This window comes from Mandrillus leucophaeus, unplaced genomic scaffold (assembly GCF_000951045.1).
Source record: "Mandrillus leucophaeus isolate KB7577 unplaced genomic scaffold, Mleu.le_1.0 Scaffold331, whole genome shotgun sequence".
NCBI lineage: Eukaryota > Metazoa > Chordata > Mammalia > Primates > Cercopithecidae > Mandrillus > Mandrillus leucophaeus.
This window is the reverse complement of record NW_012103488.1, coordinates 1,964,161-1,982,221: the sequence shown is the minus strand read 5'-3', so window position 1 is coordinate 1,982,221 and position 18,061 is coordinate 1,964,161. Positions and strand designations below refer to the sequence as shown.

The 18,061-nt window shown below is 34.8% G+C and overlaps 1 protein-coding gene across 2 annotated transcripts in view; it reads left to right on the top strand.

Moving 5' to 3' along the window:
- The window catches only part of EXOC6 (exocyst complex component 6), a 218,817-nt gene that overhangs the window by 53,766 nt on the left and 146,990 nt on the right, over nucleotides 1-18,061 (top strand). For both annotated transcript variants that reach the window (XM_011988477.1, XM_011988476.1), the window contains 5 exons: nucleotides 50-221; nucleotides 1,505-1,552; nucleotides 1,641-1,731; nucleotides 6,177-6,222; nucleotides 16,293-16,497. In XM_011988477.1, coding sequence (XP_011843867.1) covers nucleotides 50-221; nucleotides 1,505-1,552; nucleotides 1,641-1,731; nucleotides 6,177-6,222; nucleotides 16,293-16,497 — 562 coding nt within the window. The remainder of the gene's footprint in view (nucleotides 1-49; nucleotides 222-1,504; nucleotides 1,553-1,640; nucleotides 1,732-6,176; nucleotides 6,223-16,292; nucleotides 16,498-18,061) is intronic.

Sequence of the window (18,061 nt, the reverse complement as noted above, 5' to 3'; positions counted from 1 at the left end):
TACTAAAGAATACATTTTGGTTAATTTTAGCTTTCTTATATACATTCAGGTCTGTGTATGATGACCAACCAAATGCACACAAGAAGTTTATGGAAAAGTTAGATGCTTGTATCCGTAATCATGACAAGGAAATTGAAAAGATGTGCAATTTTCATCATCAGGGTTTTGTAGATGCTATTACAGAACTCCTTAAAGTAAGGACTGATGCAGAAAAACTGAAGGTAAGAAATATGTTAAAATTGTTTACCTTTGTTCTCATTAAATTACTCAAGTCTTATAGTACATATGTACAAGTCATTATTAAGTATGTTACTTTCAAGAAGTGAATTTGTGTATGTATTTGGGAATGCTCTGTATGCTCTATTAACACAGTTGTCATGCTAATGACAGGAGTAATCTCTTTTTCTGAAGCAAGTAATGCACTGACTTAACAGAATTTCTTTCCATGCAGGGAAGTGAACTCAAAACATGCGTACAATGAAAGGCCCTATTTGCAGTTTTTGAATTTCTAAAATGACAATTAGTACAATATTTATAAAATGTTACCCTCTAAAATTCCTTTAAAAACTTACCATAAATAGTTGTTTATCATAATGCTGATTGCCTCAGCATTATTTAATAATGTTAAAACTTTTTGAAAAGTTTAACAGCAGTGTGTATTTTCTTAAAGAAAGTTGGTCTACACTTTCTGCCATACAGCTAAAGCATTATTTATTAAAAGAGACCTGGATTTGTTCAGTCAGGATAAAAAATATTTAATTATAAGAATTGTCCTATTTATCTTTCTTTACGTTTACAGCACTAAGCAGACAAAATGACCCTGGTTCACCAAAGGTTATGATTAGAAAACCATTGTATAAAGGATATTCAGATAACAAGAGACTAACTACAGCATCAATGAGGTCACTGAGCATCTTTGTTCAGAAATTAATGAGATTTTTAATAAACCAGAATGTGCTTCCTTACTATGATGACCTAATGAGTCACTTAATATGTGGGAAAATTTGAGGTTGAGCTTTGCCTGCACCTGCAGCATTAAAATGTTGCTGTGGATTGAAATTTCTGTGTTTGATGTTAATCAACCACCCAGTGTTTGCATTCAGCAAAGTATGAATGTTTAATTACCATAAAATGCAATCACCATTTCCTACAGACAATGAATGGCACATAGACCTCATTGAAGTTATCAAAAGGGGACCAGTGGTCAATTGGGTCAGTGATTTGAATTGTTTGACAGACTTAGAGAAGCAAGTAAAGTTCAAAAATCCTGAGTAAATTTGAGAAGTTTGCCACAGAATCTGTTAAAAAGAACTGTCATAAGTAATTGAAGTTAACAAAAGCCCTTTTCAATCAAAAGTTCAAGTTCAAGCTGTAGAGTTAATTTGAATTTGCATTTCTTTGTTCTAAGTTTCTCATGAAGCATGATCTGATTACAAGGGTGAGCAGTTACATCAGGGCAGTTTTATGCATATTTGTCTAACTAAGGTGAAATTAAATTTTTAAGGTGCAAGTTACTGATACCAACCGAAGGTTTCAAGATGCTGGAAAAGAGGTGAGAAAATGATACTTTTCTGTGTATTCAGTATGTAGTTATTTTTTAACTGTTTGTTTAAAGATATGAACATTCCTTCTTTTCTAAGGTGATAGTCCACACGGAAGATATCATTCGATGTAGAATTCAGCAGAGAAATATTACAACTGTAGTAGAAAAGTTGCAGTTATGCCTTCCAGGTGAGTTAAACTTGTCTATAATAAAATGTTTGGCTTGGTAAAATTATAATTTAATAATAGCAAATAGTGATTCTTTAGTATGGGAATTACAGATTATTTGGTGATTGCCTCCCAACATAGACCATGCTTTATCTTTCAGGTTCGTTTTATTCCGTGAATTTTCATGCTTTTGTCATGTTAGAAAGCTCCTGTTTGATTATATGTCACATCAGTTTCCTAGAACAGCAACTTCTACATTTCCGTTTCCTGTCTGCCTCTTTTGCCCTTTGTCCCCCATAACCCTTTTTTGTTTTTCCTTGGAATACTTTCCCATGGGGAGAGTCTTTTGGTTACCTTTACCTGATTTGCCTGATTTTTTACCTCTAGTTTTCCATTGTTTTTTTGTTTGTCACTTAGCAGGTTGTTTTTGCTTTGCTCACAATCTCATTGTGCTGATAAGGTAAGAAAAACATCAGAAGTGCCAGATCGTCACCATTCTTGCCTTTCCTCCTGTTATTTTGGAAATGCTGTTTCTGGTCTCTTTGTTGGGGCTAAATAGTACTTGGGCATCAGATAAATTCTGAGGAAACTAACCAGTATTTTCTTTACCTGGATTTAATATACTTTAAGTTAGATGCATTCTATTCAAACAAAAGGAAGCAAGTATATGACTTTTTAAAATTTCTTTTAATTTTTACTTTTTTAGAGATAGGGTCCCACTCTGTTGTCCAAGCTAGAGTGCAGTGGCTTGATCATAACTCAGTGCAGCCTTGAACTCCTTGGCTCAAGCAATCCCCTTGCCCCAGCCTAGTGCTGGGATTACAGGCATGAGCCACCACACCCGGCCATTTTTTTTTTTTAATATACTAAACTAAATCCATCCTTTGTCCCATTTTGAAACTTATTATTGTTTTTTTTAGGAAGGAGCCTAAACCTCCATATTCAGCAGAATAGAATGAGATATTTTATATCATATATATATACACATATATATATATATAAAATTTTTTTTTTTTTTTGGGTGGAGTCTCACTCTGTCTCCCAGGCTGGAGTGCAGTGGTACGATCTCTGCTCACTGCATCCTCCACCTTCTGGGCTCAAATCATTCTCCTGCCTCAGCCTCCCGAGTAGCTGGGATTATAGGCGCCCACCACCATGCCCACCTAATTTTTGTATTTTCAGTAGAGATGGGGTTTCACCATTTTGGCCAGGCTGGTTTCGAACTCCTGACCTCAGATGGTCCACCTGCCTCTTCCTCCCAAAGTGCTGGGATTACAGGCATGAGCCACTGTGCCTGGCTATATGCTATTTTTATAATGTAAATTTAGCTTAGACTACAAATTAAATTGTTAAAACTGTTAGCAGATTTTATTGGCTAAAAAAATTATTATTATTATTATTATTATTTATTTATTTAATTTTTTGAGACAGAGTCTCACTCTGTTGGTCAGGCTGAAGTGCAGTGGCTTAATCTTGGTTCACTGCAACCTCAGCCTCCCAAGTAGCTGGGATTACAAGCATGTGCCACCACACCTGGCTAATTTCTGTATTTTTATTAGAGACAGGGTTTCACCATGTTGGCCAGGCTGGTCTCGAGCTCCTGGCCTCAAGTGCTCCATCCACCCCAGCTTCCTAAAGTGCTGGGATTGCAGGCGTGAGCCACTGCCTCTGGCCTGTTTTTTGACTTGTGAGAATAGCTTTTCTTTTTTTTAGAATCAGTGAAATTCTACTCTGCTTAATCTCTGATGGACCAGGCATATTTACGTAAAAACTTTGAGTAAATAAAATGTTGGCTTATTATGTTAAGTTTCAGGGTTGAGAAACCTATTTCCTTATAGTCATGTTTAACAATACCTCTTTGCTACCATCAGGTGCATTGTAATAGCTATGAAGGTGTCCTCTAAGTTTGAATGTTTTGTCCCTGTGTGATAATAAACCTTAAAAATTGGTTATTGATGGAATGAGCAAGAGCCAAATTCAGCTTATTCACCTACTGGGCTTTTTAAAATAGAGAAATAAAGGGAAGTAGAGGTCAGGTGTTTGTTACTGCTACTGTCTTTGTTTTTAAGGCTAGACAGCAACTCTTAGTTCATATAGATATTGTGTTCCTAATGGCCACATCCAGAACTACCTGCTTTCCTCTATTCATCTTTCTGTCCTACTATCCACTTATAAACCTGTGTGTGTGTGTGTGTGTGTGTGTGTGCGCGCGCGCGTGCATGTCAGGCATCATGGTAGGTATTGGAACTATGAAGTTGGAAATAACACAATCTCATCTTTTGAAGGATCCTATAATCTGTGAAAGGAAGATAAATCTCGGGACCCCAAAATCACTAAGCCAAGAAAAAAGTCAAGCTGGGAACTGTGTCAGGCAAACTTGCCTCCCATTTTTCTCCTGAATAAGATAGCTGCAAAGATAAGAAGCTACATACTCCCTCACAATTTGCCCACTGAAAATTCCTTGTGGACAAAGGACAGACAGAACTCAAAGTCATCCTTCTGAGGCTCACCTGAGACAAATGCATATCTGATTGCTTCCTCTGCCCTTTTATTTGTGTAAAAATGCATATTCACTGGGCCAGACTAAATTGGATATTCAGTGGAAGGCTGATCAAGGACTCAAAAAAATGCAGCCTTTTGTCTCTTACCTACTTCTAACCTGGAAGCCCCCACTTCTGAGTTGTCCCGCCTTACCAGACTGAACCAATGTATATCTTACACGTATTGATTGATGTCTCATGTCTCCCTAAAGTATATAAAAGCAAACTGTACCCCTGACCACGTTGGGCACATGTTTTCAGGACTTTCTGAGACTGTGTCATGGGCATGCCCTTAATCTTGGCAAAATAACGTTCTAAATTGACTGAGACCTGTCTCAGATACTTGGAGTTCACAGATCTTATGGGAATAAAGACAAGTAAGTCATTAGTAAGAGTACAGTTGCCTAACTCCTCCTTGGATTAGGAGGAGTATGAGAGGATATAAGAAGTCATAGCTTGGACATGGTGACTCATGACTATAATCCCAGCACTTTAGGAGGCTGAGGTGGGAGGATCATTTGAGGCCAGGAGTTTGAGAACAGCCTGGGCAACATAGGGAGTCCCTGTCTCTACAGAAAATTAAAATTAAAAAAAAAATTAACCAGGTGTGGTGGCACACTGGTGGTTATAGCTACTTGGGAGGCTGAGGTGAGAGGATTGCTTGATTCCAGGAGGTTGAGGCTGCAGTAGGTCATGATTGTGCCATTGCCCTGTAACCTGAGTGACAGAGCAATACCCTGTCTCAAAAAAAAAAAAAAAAATCACAGCATAAACAATGGATTTGTTTTCCTGGTCTGTTAGTTTTTACTGTTTTTGAGGAAAGCATTATTTTTATATGGAAATGGTATGAGATAGATATGAAATTTACATGAATTGTTAAGATTGGAGACTTCAAAGAAAGTTTATACTTATTGCAGCAGGCTCTCTCCCAGTTTATGAGTTCCGTCTAATGCTTTGGTTGGAAAATGTGAAAAAAATTACATTACAATATGTATATAGAGATATACATAGGGTCCTGTGAGGCGACAGAGTCGGGGTTGATTCACTATAGCTACCATTGTAGATTTTATGGTTTTCAGATACATAAACAATGTTTTTTGTAAACTTGGAGGCCCATAGGAGGAGTCATATGACTGTAGAAAAATCTGGAAAAAAAGTGTTGTCTATCCATATTGTAGAGGGAAAGCAAAGTGTGTACTCATTCTGTACTTTGAAATTCTAAGTTTAAAGGATAATCTACGTGGTTAAAAACCCTTTTGGTGACACTATATTATATTGGCAAAGATTAATTTATTGAATAATTGCGTTCCTTTCTATAAAACAATTGCATTTGATAGAAAGGATGAAATGAATCAAGATGCTTTGCTATGTTTATTTCTGGCTGTATTATAATTCACTCCTACTGCTGTAAGCATGTGACATTTTTCTTTCTTTGTGGATTTGGTATAAACTTTTGTTTATAGTGAGTTTAACACAAGTGTGTTATTTTGTTTGGTATGTTGTATGTTGAGTCAAAAATCAATGAATCTCGCACTCAACTTTCTCTCTCAAATAACTAAAATCTAAAGTGCCAGTTCTATTTCAGGGAAGAAACATTAGTAATTTCTGGATAGGATAATTGTTAGTAGGCTAATGTCTCAGTTATATGTGTTAGCATATACAAGTGTTCCAGGTTCAGTGTAATACATCTATATGTATGTGTGTGTGTGTATATGTGTATATATGATAAAACGTTCAGTATATAAGGAAATTAAAATGTTTTTATATGCTTGAAGTATTTAACATTTTATTTGAAAATATTAGCCTAACTCAAGGTGTAGAAGTGTAATGAATTTGTAATATACTCTTTCCTGCTTTGATTATTTTCATCTCTCAAAATATTTTCTTTTCATTTTGAAAGCTAAAATGTTACATTTTTTAATGCAGTGCTAGAAATGTACAGTAAGCTGAAAGAACAGATGAGTGCCAAAAGGTGAGTTGGTTTTTTTTCTTATTGTTTTAAATAAGAATTTTTTTCTGTTATTGAAAGGACAGATACATTTACTATAAATCATAGTGAATCATGTGTTTTGCTGTCTACATTACCCTAACCTTTGTACCTAAAATTCGTGCATCAGGATAATCCACTAAAACAAATCTTAGCCTTTTATTAGTGAATCATTGTCCTTTATAAATGATATAAATGATTAGTAATGTTGATCAAGGACAAATAGCTGAACAGGAATGAAAATATTGATTAACTTGCCAACATACTAATATTGCATGTAACTAAGGGCTAGGTGCATATTGTGGAAGGAAAAGAGTGTAGGCAGTTATATTTTGACAATCTGGGTGAATGTAGTAGGTCACATTCTGTTTTATAACTCAAATGCATATATGACAGATGAAAAAGAAAGTAAAGTAGTTTATTGATTGCCATAGGAGCATTGGATATAGTGATGTTTAAAATATTTTAAAGACAAACAATTTTGGCCAGGTATTGTGGCTCATGCTTGTAATCCCAGCACTTTGGGAGTCTGAGGCAGGAGGATCACTGGAACCCAGGAGTTTGAGACTAGCCTGGGCAATATAGGGAGACCTCATTTTGCCCCCAACCCTCCACAAAAAGAAAAGAAAAAAATCAAACGATTCAGAAGTAACATAGAAAAAACAGAATAAATGAGACAGTTTGGACTAGGGAAAAAATGATTTCTTCCTGGTTAGTAACTACTTAATTATCAGAACACATCATATACAGACCTGTAGTAAAAATATGTGTGTGTTCTGCTTCATGGTGCTACATGTTGAATTTCATTAGGCTTTACCAGTTAGTGCAATTTAGTAGAATGATTTTTTCCCTATAATAAACAAGCCAAAAACTATTCTGAAAGTCTTATTTTCTTCACGTATGTATTAATAATATATTCTCTTTTTAAATCAGTGTTATATATCCTCACATTTTAAAGATCCAAATAATTGCTCTATGTGTTTGCTGCAAAACAACAACAACAAAAAACAGATATCACCTTTCCTATTTCCCATTCACCATTCCTTCTTTATAGGAGCAAAAACTTCTACCTCTTTTAATGGATTATTTTGGTATTTACATTTATGTCTTTAAATAACTAACTTTTAATTATTACCATATTATTTTCCAGTTTGGGGCATTATTGGTTTTTCAGTAATATAATCTAATATTTATACTCACATTTCCTCGACTATCCCCAAAATGTCTTAGGTCTTTTTCCCTTTCTGAAAACTTTGATTGGTATGTGTTCTTTTGTCCCTTTTAATCTAGAACAGTCCTCCTGTTCTTTGTGTTTTTCAGTGGAAGACTCCAGGTCAGTTCTCTTGTAGACCAGGGCATTTTGAATTTATCTAGTTGTTTCTTCATGTTTAGATTCAGGTTAAAAGGTTTTGGCAAGAGTATGACATAAGTGATACCTCACATTGCATGACATCAGGAGGCTTATAAAGTCATGTTGTCCTTAGGTTATGCTAAATTTGATCATTTGGTTAAGGGGAAGTCTACCAGTTGTCTTTTGAAAAAGTACATTTTTCTCTTTGTAATTAGTAAGTAATCTGTGGGTCCTGTTTCCTAACAGCTTTTCATCCAGTAGTTTTATCATTCTTGCCTTAATCCGTTATTATATTGGATATACAAGATGTTGATTTAAAAAAATGCTATTATTTCTTTAACATTTATTAACTGGCTTTTTTATATATAGAGAAGAGCTTTTTATTCCCCACCACCACCTTTTTTCTTTTTTTCCTGATTATTGTTGTGAACTTATGCATTTAAAAAATAAATATAATTTATTATTGTCATTATTCATTTTGATGCACAAATTGTTTCAAATTTAACAAGAGAAACCCCTCAAGCCAGTTCCTGTGTCTCTGTCTTTTTTTGTGTTTATCATACAGTAAGATGTTCGAAGCTCTCATTGTCCTTTTTTTTTTTTTTGCCTCAGATCTGGAAGCAGCCATTCTCCAGGGTACCCTAGCTCCTTTTAGTATTAATGGTATTTAGAAACTAAGATGTATAGGTTGGGAGCAGTGGCTCACACCTGTAATCTCAGCACTTTGGGAGGCTAAGGCAGGCAGATCGCTTAAGCTCAAGAGTTTGAGACCAGCCTGGCCAACATGGTAAATCCCCATCTCTACTGAAAAACAAACAAAAATAGCTGGGCATGGTGGCGTGTGCCTGTGGTCCTAGCTACTAGGGGGTTGTAGGGGTTGGGTGCTGAGGCAGGAGGATCTCTTGAGACAGGGAGGCAGTTGCAGTGAGCTGAGATTGAGCCACTGTACCCCAGCCTGGGTGACAGCAAAACCCTGTCTCAAAAGAAAAACAAAAACAAAAACAAGAAACTAAGATGTATGTGTGTGACTTATTACACACACACACACACACACACACACACACACACACAGTTTGAAGTTGTCAGTTTGTGACCTACCTTTTCTCTCTTTTAGAACCTTCTCTTTGTCCTCTGTGGTCTATCATTTCCTGATGATGTGCTTTGATGTGGGTCTATTTACCTTCTTTGTGGTGGGTAGTTAGTGAGCCTTCTTTTAATCTGGAAATTATCCTTTAATCTCATAATATCCTTAAGCATTAGGAAGTTTTTTTGAATTATTTTTTTCTTCTGTCTTCTTGATTATTTCTCTAGGATATTAATAGTTCAGTCTTCTAGATTGGTTCTCTAATTTTCTTATCTCTTTTTTGACATTTTAAAATCTCTTGGTCTGCTTGCTCTTTTTTCTATGAGATTATTTCATCTTTACCTGCCAAAGGTGGTGCTGATTTTTAAAAATTTCTGCTAATTTTTAATTTCTAGGAGCTCTTTTTTGATCTTCAATTTTTTTTTTCAGGTAGCCTCTTGTGTTTGCTTTTTAGAGATTCTTGGAGTTGTAGACTTATGACTTGTGCATTTTTGTTTATGTTATACTAAAATAAACATGCCTGTGTAGCCACCAGGTTTAAGATGTTGAATGTTATTGCTGCCCAAAAGCTTTCTTATACTTCCTCACAGTCACCACCACCAAAACAAGATACAGAATACTTCCGTCACCCCCACAGTTTGCTCATTTCTCTTTCCAATTTCTCCTCCTGTCTCTAGAAATAACCACTTTCTGAGTTTTAGCATCATAGATTAGTTTTGTTTGTCTTTAGAACTGATTTAAATGGAATCTTCTTCACTCCTGATAATGTTTTTAAAATTCATCTGTGGTTGCAAATTTCTTTTTATTGTTAGAATTTGTTTATGTATCCATTAGTTGCTATTTGGGTGGTTTCAGGTTTGTGGGTATTATGAATAAGACTGCCGTGAAACTAAGGTACGAGTCTTTTTTGTAGGGATTTGTTTATATTTCCATTTAGTAGATATATAGGAGTAGAATTGCTCAGTGATAGCATAAATGAATGCTATACTTTTTAAGAAACCATTACTTTTCTATTTAAAATATGATTTGAAAAATAGACTTTAAAAATATAATTTAAAAAATAATTATTCTAGTAGTACCATTTATACTTCCATTAGCAATGTACTAATAAAATAATTTCATTTGCTCCACATCCTTGCAAATTAGTTTGTTCTAGTTGAGCCATTTTGGTAAGTATAAAATAGTATCTCATTGTTTCAATTTGCATTTTCCTGATGACTGATTGTTTATAGATCAGAGTAAACAGATTTATTTATTTATTTTACCCCCAGTGAAATCAGAGGTAGAAAAATCATGGGTTTAGACTGTAGAAAGAAAGGATTTAGGTTAGACACAATGCAGGGCATCTAGATGATAAAGATTTGGGAATGTTGAATTTCGGTGGCAAGAAAATCCTTGGAATTGGCTTCTCTAGAGATCTTTAAGTATCATAAGTGCGTTTTTATTTGGTATTTGGCTGTTTGTATGTTTTCTTTTGTGAAGTGTTTGTTCACATCTTTTGCTTATACTTTTTATTTAATAGATTTTATTTTTTAGAGCAGTTTTAGGTTTACAGAAATATTAAACACAAAGTACAGAGTTCCCATATACTTTTCTCTTCTTTCCAAGCAGTTTTTCGTTGTTAATGTCTTGCATTAATATGGCATATTCACTGTAACTAATGAACCAATATTGATACGTAAGTATTTACCAAAGTCCATAGTTTCATAGTTTTACAGTAGAGTTCACTCTGTGTTGTACAGTTCTATGGATTTTGGCAGACATATATCATGTATCCATTACAGTATTATACAGAATTGTTTCACTGCCTGAAAAATTTCCTGTGTTCCCTGTCTTTCCCCATCCTTCCCAGATGTGAACCCCTGCCAATTACTGAACTTTGTACTGTTTCTATAGTTTTATCTTTTCCAGAATGTCAGATAGTTGAAATAACACAATATATATATAACATGTTCAGACTGGCTTATTTCACTTGGCAATATGCATTTAAGGTTCCTCTATGTCCTTTCGTGACTTGATAACATTTCTTTTTTAATCACTGAATAATATTACATTGTATGGATGAACCATAGTTTATCCATTCACCTACTGAAGGACATCTTGGTTGCTTCCAAGTTTTGGCAATTGTAAATAAAGCTGCCATAAACATTTGTGTGCAGGTTTTATGGACGTAAATTTTCAATTAATTTCGGTAAATACCTGGGGATGCGATTGCTGGATCATATGGCAAGAGTATGTTTAGTTTTGTAAGAATCTGCCAAACTGTCTTCAGAAGTGGCTGTACTATTTTGCACTCCCACCAGAATGAATGAGAGTTTCTGTTGCTCCACGTCCTCCTCAGGATTTAGTGTTGTCATTGTTTCGGATTTTGCCTGTTCTAATAGATGTGTAATGATATCTCGTTGTTACTTTAATTTGTAATTAGCTAATGATGTATGATGTTGAGCATCTTCTCACATGTATGTCTTCTTTGGCGAGGTGTCCAAGTCTTCTGATCACTTTTTAATTTGGTGGCTTATTTTTGGACTTTTGAGTTTTAAGTGTTCTTTTTATATTTTGGATACAAGTCCTTGATTCAATTTGTGTTTTGAACGTATTTTCTCTCAGTCTGTGGCTTGTTTTTTCATTTTCTTAACAGTGTCTTTAAAGAGTAGAAAGTTGGCCGGGCGCGGTGGCTCAAGCCTGTAATCCCAGCACTTTGGGAGGCCGAGGGGGTGGATCATGAGGTCAGGAGATCGAGACCATCCTGGCTAACATGATGAAACCCCGTCTCTACTAAAAATACAAAAAACTAGCTGGGCGTGGTGGCGGGTGCCTGTAGTCCCAGCTACTCGGAGGCTGAGGCGGGAGAATGGCGTGAACCTGGGAGGTGGAGCTTGCAGTGAGCCGAGATCGGGCCACTGCACTCCAGCCTGGGCCACACAGTGAGACTCCGTCTCAAAAATAAAATAAAATAAAATAAAGAGTAGAAAGTTTTAGTTTTAATGAAATTAAATCAGAAAAGTCCAATTTAGCTTTTTTCTTTCCCTCATGGATTGTGCTTTGGTGTTTCTAAAAACTAATTGCCAAACCCAAGGTCATCTAAAATTTCCCTTGTGTTATCTTCTAGAGTCTGAGAGTTTTATGTTTTACATTTAGGTCTGTGATCCCTTTTGAATTAATTTTTATAAAAAGTGAAGGTCACTGTTTACATTTATTTGTTTACTTTTTTGCATGTGAATGTCCAGTTATTCCAGCAGCATTTGTTGAAAGAACTACTCTTTTTCCATTGAATTTCCTCAGTTAACTGTATTTGTGTATTTCTGTGCTTTCTGTTTCATTTTATTGACCTGCTTGTTAATCCTTTTGCCTTTATCATACAGTCTTTAATATTGTAACTTTACACAGTATTAAGTCTTGAAGTTGGATAGTGTCATCTATCCTTCAACTTTGTTCTTCAATATTGTGTGGCTATTCTGGGTCTTTTGCCTGTCTATATAAACTTCAGAATCACGTTGTTGATGTTCACAAAGTAAGTTACTGGGGTTTTGATTGGGATTGCATTGAATCTGTAGATCAAGTTGGGAAGAACTGGTATCTTGATGATACTGAGTCTTCCTATTCATTAATATGGAATATCTTTCAATTTATTTAGACTTTCTTTAATTACTTCTATCAGAGTTGGTATTAGTTCCAGAAAATTTTTTGTTGAAGGTTTTTACATAGATAGATTTCATGTTACCTGCAGAGACTTTTGTTTCTTTTTTCAGTCTTATTGCCTCTTTTTTCTTGTCTTATTTCACTAGCTAGTAACTCCACATAGTCCAATGTTGACTAGGAATGGTGAGAGGGAACATCTTTGCCTTGTTCTTAATCTCATGGGGGAAAAGCATCTTGTTTCCCACCATTAAGTATGGTACTAGTTTTGTATAATTTCCGTTTCTTTAAATTTGTTAAGGCATGTTTTGTGGCCCAGAATGTATCTGTCTTGATGTTCCATGTGAGTTTGAGAAGAATGTGTATTTTGTAGTTGTTGGATGAAGTATTCTATCAGTGTCAATTAGATCCAGTTGATTGATGGTACTGTTCAGTTCAACTATGTCCTTATTGAATTTCTACCTGCTGGATCTGTCAATTTTTGTTAGAGGCTTGCTGAGGTCTGCACTTGTAATAGTGTATTTATTTATTTTCCTTTACAGTTCTATTAGTTTTTGCTTCACATATTTTGATGCTCTGTTGTCAGTTACATACACAATAAGGATTGTTATGTCTTCTTGGAGAATTGACCATTTTATCATTATGTAATGTTCTTTATCCCTAATAATTTTCCTTGCTCTGAAATCTGTTTCATCTTAATATAGCTGATCTACCTTTCTTTTGATTAGTGTCAGTATGGTATATCTTTCTCTATCCCTTTGTTTTTTATCTCTTTGTGTCTGTACATTTGAAGTGATTCAGACATTATATAGTTGTGCCTTATTTTTTTCCACTTAGAATTTAATAAAAATTTTGTACTTTTTCATGTATCTTGTAAATTTTTTTGTATGCAGGACATTGTATTTAAAAAGAATAGAAGAGACTGAAGTAACCAATTCCATGGTAGGACAAACTCTGGTGAAATGTACATGCTCAAGGGAAGGCAAATGAAGTAAGAACAGTGGCATAATTTGTACTTTGTAGGCCAGAGAATCATTAGAGTACTCACATGTTCTCCATTTAGTGATGACACGTACATTTTTTGAAGTATCTTGTATTTATAGAAACAGACACCTTGTCAGAGGTTTAATATATAGGGAAATGTGGTCTACTGTTGTTTATTTTTAAAAATCAGAGACTTAACATTCCAATTATAAGGACATCATTACCTTATAATAAAAGACTTTACAAATAGGGTAGTAATTTGTTTTAAAATAATTTATAAGGTAAATTCCATTATATATTGTTGAATAGGGTATGCGCTTACAGAACTGGAAGTGTAGATATATAACTGGATGGAAATGTGGCCAAATGCTGATGAGTTAATTACAACAATGATAGCGTCAGATCATAGGTGCTTTTTATATTCCCCTTTTAGGTTTTGTATTTTTCTAGTGGTTATGGATTACTGTTATAATTTTGTAAAAACAGCGTTAAGTGTATCTAAAGGAGAAATGGTAATCTATTGTGGTGTCATTTTTGCTTGCATTTAGAAACAGATAAAACATAGGAGATTTGTGGCTAAATTTTAGAAAGGATCCAGGGCCTGGTCTCTGACTTCTGCTTTCTGTCTAAGATGATAAACTTTCCATATATCTTCACCGGAATTTTCCCAGAAAGCAGAGTCTGAGGTAAAAATAATATATTTTACTACTTTTTTAGGGAGTATAATCCTAGGGAAGTTCCCTGAATCCTAGTTTTAGGGAAAGGGAAATGAGACAGGAAATCAGTTGAGAGAGCAAATATGAGGGTGAGTTATTGAGTTATTTAAATACCTTTAGGGAGGGTTGTATATGTTTTTGCAAATCATAACCTTCCTTTCAAGAAGAGGAAAGGAGACTAGTTATCTCTGACTTGCTTTTCTTATTGGTTAAGAGTTCAACCCCCTGACATTAACTCTCCACATTTCTGGGTTGTGTGTATGTGGGTGCTAGGTAAGTCTTATGACCTCTCATGCCTCTGATGATGTCTCATGGGAGCACCAAGATGGGAGGCACAGTTGTGCTATGAAGTAAGTTGACTGTGTCTGTGGTATGTTGCAAAAACTACTGGTAATATTTTTCATTTATTCTACACCACTTAGGATTTTGAAATGCTATTTTGAAATGTATTTTGAAATACATTATAGACATTAGCATGAATTTTCAGAAACCATACCTGTTGTAGAGAGAATACTTTTGAAATACACCTAGTTCATATAAAATCAGAAAATTAGTCCAGGATCAGGTAGTGTGGTTTGACTGTTGATTGATCTGTTGCATCTAAAATGTTATGGGTTATACTGAAAATACCTAATTCATTATTTCACTTCATCTAAGCCTTTAATATCTCAGGCATTATCAAAATTATTGTAATGACAGCTCTCCCACCCATACCACCACCTAAATATTTTAGTTTCTGACCAAATGTATATTTTGTTTATATTATAAGCATGCTAATGTTTACCAAGATAAAATTTAGATGGTCTAATTTTTAAATTAGTGGTAATATTTTGTGACAATTTGCAGAATATACTCTGTCTTTGAGAGTATGTGCCAGAAAACTAATTGGTATTTTAAAACAGCTTTTGAATATAACGTCTTTTTTGTTTTGTTTTGTTTTTTCTTTTTTGAGAAAGTTTCTTACTCTGTCACCCAGGCTGGAATGCAGTTGCATGATCTCACTGCAACTGCTACCTCCCGGATTCAAATGATTCTCATGCCTCAGCCTCCTGAGTAGCTGGGATTACAGGGGTGCACTGCCATGCCCAGCTAATTTTTGCATTTTTAGTAGAGACAGGATTTCACAACGTTAGCCAGGGTGGTCTTGAATTCCTGATCTCAGGTGACCCGCCTGCCTTAGCCTCCCGAAGTGCTGGGATTACAGGTGTGAGCCACCACGCCCGGTGGGTCTTTTCAACTTAACTTTGTTTTCACTTATGTCTCATAGTTTCTATCAACTTAGTTTTGATTTTTTTGTACATTAATTAATGCCTTTTCCCAATTTTAATGTCACCCAATTCAATAGAAAGATATAGAATACTATGTAATTAATTTTTAAAGTTCTTCTACCTAACTCTCAAATAGATTTTTGGTGGTGAATATTATTGTAGGAAACTGACAGTTTGGTAAGGTCTCAGTCCTGCTACCAATTAATATGGTATCTTGGCCAAATTATATACTCTTTTTCTGTATTTCAGTTTTCTCATCTATAGAATGCTACTTGTAATATCTGCCATAGAAGTGTACCTCATAGAAGTCTAAAGAGAACTAAATTATGTATATGAAAATATATGTCAATTTATCTAGGGCAAAGGCTATACTAATTGCTGCATACCCAGCATGTCACACTGTGAAATAGTAGCCCCCAAAGCGCGAAAAATATTCAGTAAATATTTGTTGAATTGAAAAAGCACTCTACCAGTGTGGATTTTTACCTGTTTTGTGTGTGTGTGTGTGTGTGTGTGATACTTAACAGTATTTCTAATTGCCTTAAATAGTAGTATGACATTTTTTAAAAAGTTAAATAAATTTTTTTTTAATTAGAATTATATTCAAGTTATGTAGTTTTTTGTATGGTGAATCCATGTGGACGGATATTAGGATGGGAGACAGAATACAAAATCATATAGCAAATCACTAAATGTTGTAATTCAGAAATTTGAAACAATTATACATATTCATTTAAGGTATTGAGATGACTATGATAATGCTTTTGATGTTATAGATTCAGAAGTGAAATAAGGAAGTTTTACATTAATGTATGCCATGAACTTTGAGCCTGTGGCTTGTTTATGTGGTTTATAGTTTGTCCTTGACAAATAGATGTAAATATTAATTTTACTTAGTTTAACTATGACTAGGTCCTTTTTAATGAATAATCAGTGTAAGACTGATTATTTAGACTTACTTGTAAATTTATTGTGATAAGAACTTTTTATAGAGTTTTCTTTTTAACTTCTCACAGGTACTATTCTGCCCTAAAAACTATGGAACAATTAGAGAATGTGTACTTTCCCTGGGTTAGTCAATACCGGTTTTGTCAGCTCATGATAGAAAATCTTCCCAGACTCCGTGAGGATATTAAAGAAATCTCCATGTCTGATCTCAAAGACTTTTTGGAAAGCATTCGAAAACATTCTGACAAAATAGGTGAAACAGCGATGAAACAGGTGAGATTAAAAATAATTTTGATTTAATATTATTTAGTAATACAGGATCTGGAAAATATCCAAAGTTTACTTTGTTTTTTTTTTTTTACTTCTTTAACTTACATAAAATGCTTAGTTTTGTTTTACCTTTTTCTTTTCTGGTTATTGTTTAGAAAGGATTCTATCAGTGTTTTGTTTGGCTTCACAGTTACTCCTTTTTTAAGTAAAATCAGTCTAACTTAAACTCTTTAGTTACCACCTGAACTGTCAGCATTCTTCTCCATATATGTGGTGTTATATTATCCTTTATCACCAGCCAAATCTGGTATAGAATTAGCTAAACAGTGGCAGCCACAGAGGCAAGTGGGAGCCTTTTTACGCTAAAATTCTAAACTGTTCTGTATTTAAAACAAATTAAAAGTATTAACCATGAATTGAAAACTATTATAGTTCAATAATGAATGGACAAACAATGGGAAAAGCCTCAGCAGTTATGAAGTTAATATATCTACCTTTTGAGTCAGCAGTTCCACTGCTAGGTGTTTATCAGTGAGAAACAGAAAACATGGCCTCATGATATTCATAGCATCTTTGTTCACAGTTAGCCCCAAACTGGAAACAGCCCAAATGGCTATCAGAAGGAGAATGGATACATAAATTGTGGTATATTCATACAATGGAGTACTACCTAGCAATAAAAATGAATGAATTACTGATAATGCAACAACATGTATAAATCTCACAGATATGTTGAGCTACAGAAATTGAATGCAAAAAGGCACAAATTGTGTGATTCCATTTTTATGCCATTCGAAAGCAGGTAAAACTAAGATGAAAAAAATTAGAACAGTGGTTACCTCTGGGTGGGGAAATTGCCTAGGAAAGGACACAAGGGGACTTTCTGGGGAGATGGAAATGTTTTATACCATGATAAAAATGTATTTGTCAAACTTCTACAGATCTTAGCTATATATTTCAATGTATATATATCCTACTTAAAAAAACTATGAACAATAATAAACTATAAATAGAAAACTGTAAAAAATAATTTGGGGCCGGGCGGGGTGGCTCACGCCTGTAATCCCAGCACTTTGGGAGGCCGAGTCGGGCGCATCACGAGGTCAGGAGATCAAGACCATCCTGGCTAATGTGGTGAAATCCCATCTCTACTAAAAATACAAAATAAATTAGCCGGGTGTGGTGGCGGTTGCCTGTAGTCCCAGCTACTCGGGAGGCTCTGGCAGAAGAATGATGGGAACCCAGGAGGTGGAGCTTGCAGTGAGCTAAGATCACGCCACTGCACTCCAGACTGGGTGACAGAGTGAGACTCTGTCTCAAAATAATAATAATAATAATAATTTGGAGTATATATGGAGTGAGTGGATAAAGGTATAGATGAAACAAGAATGTAAAAATATTAGTTGAAGATAAATGATGGGAGTTCATGATATTAATCTGTTTGAAATTTTTAATAATAAGTTTAAAAAATTAAATTTTCTAAGAGCTGTTAAAACTCATAATAATTATAATGTCATAGAAATAAAACAATGCCCAACACCATTTCTTCTTTTTGTCTTTACATTGC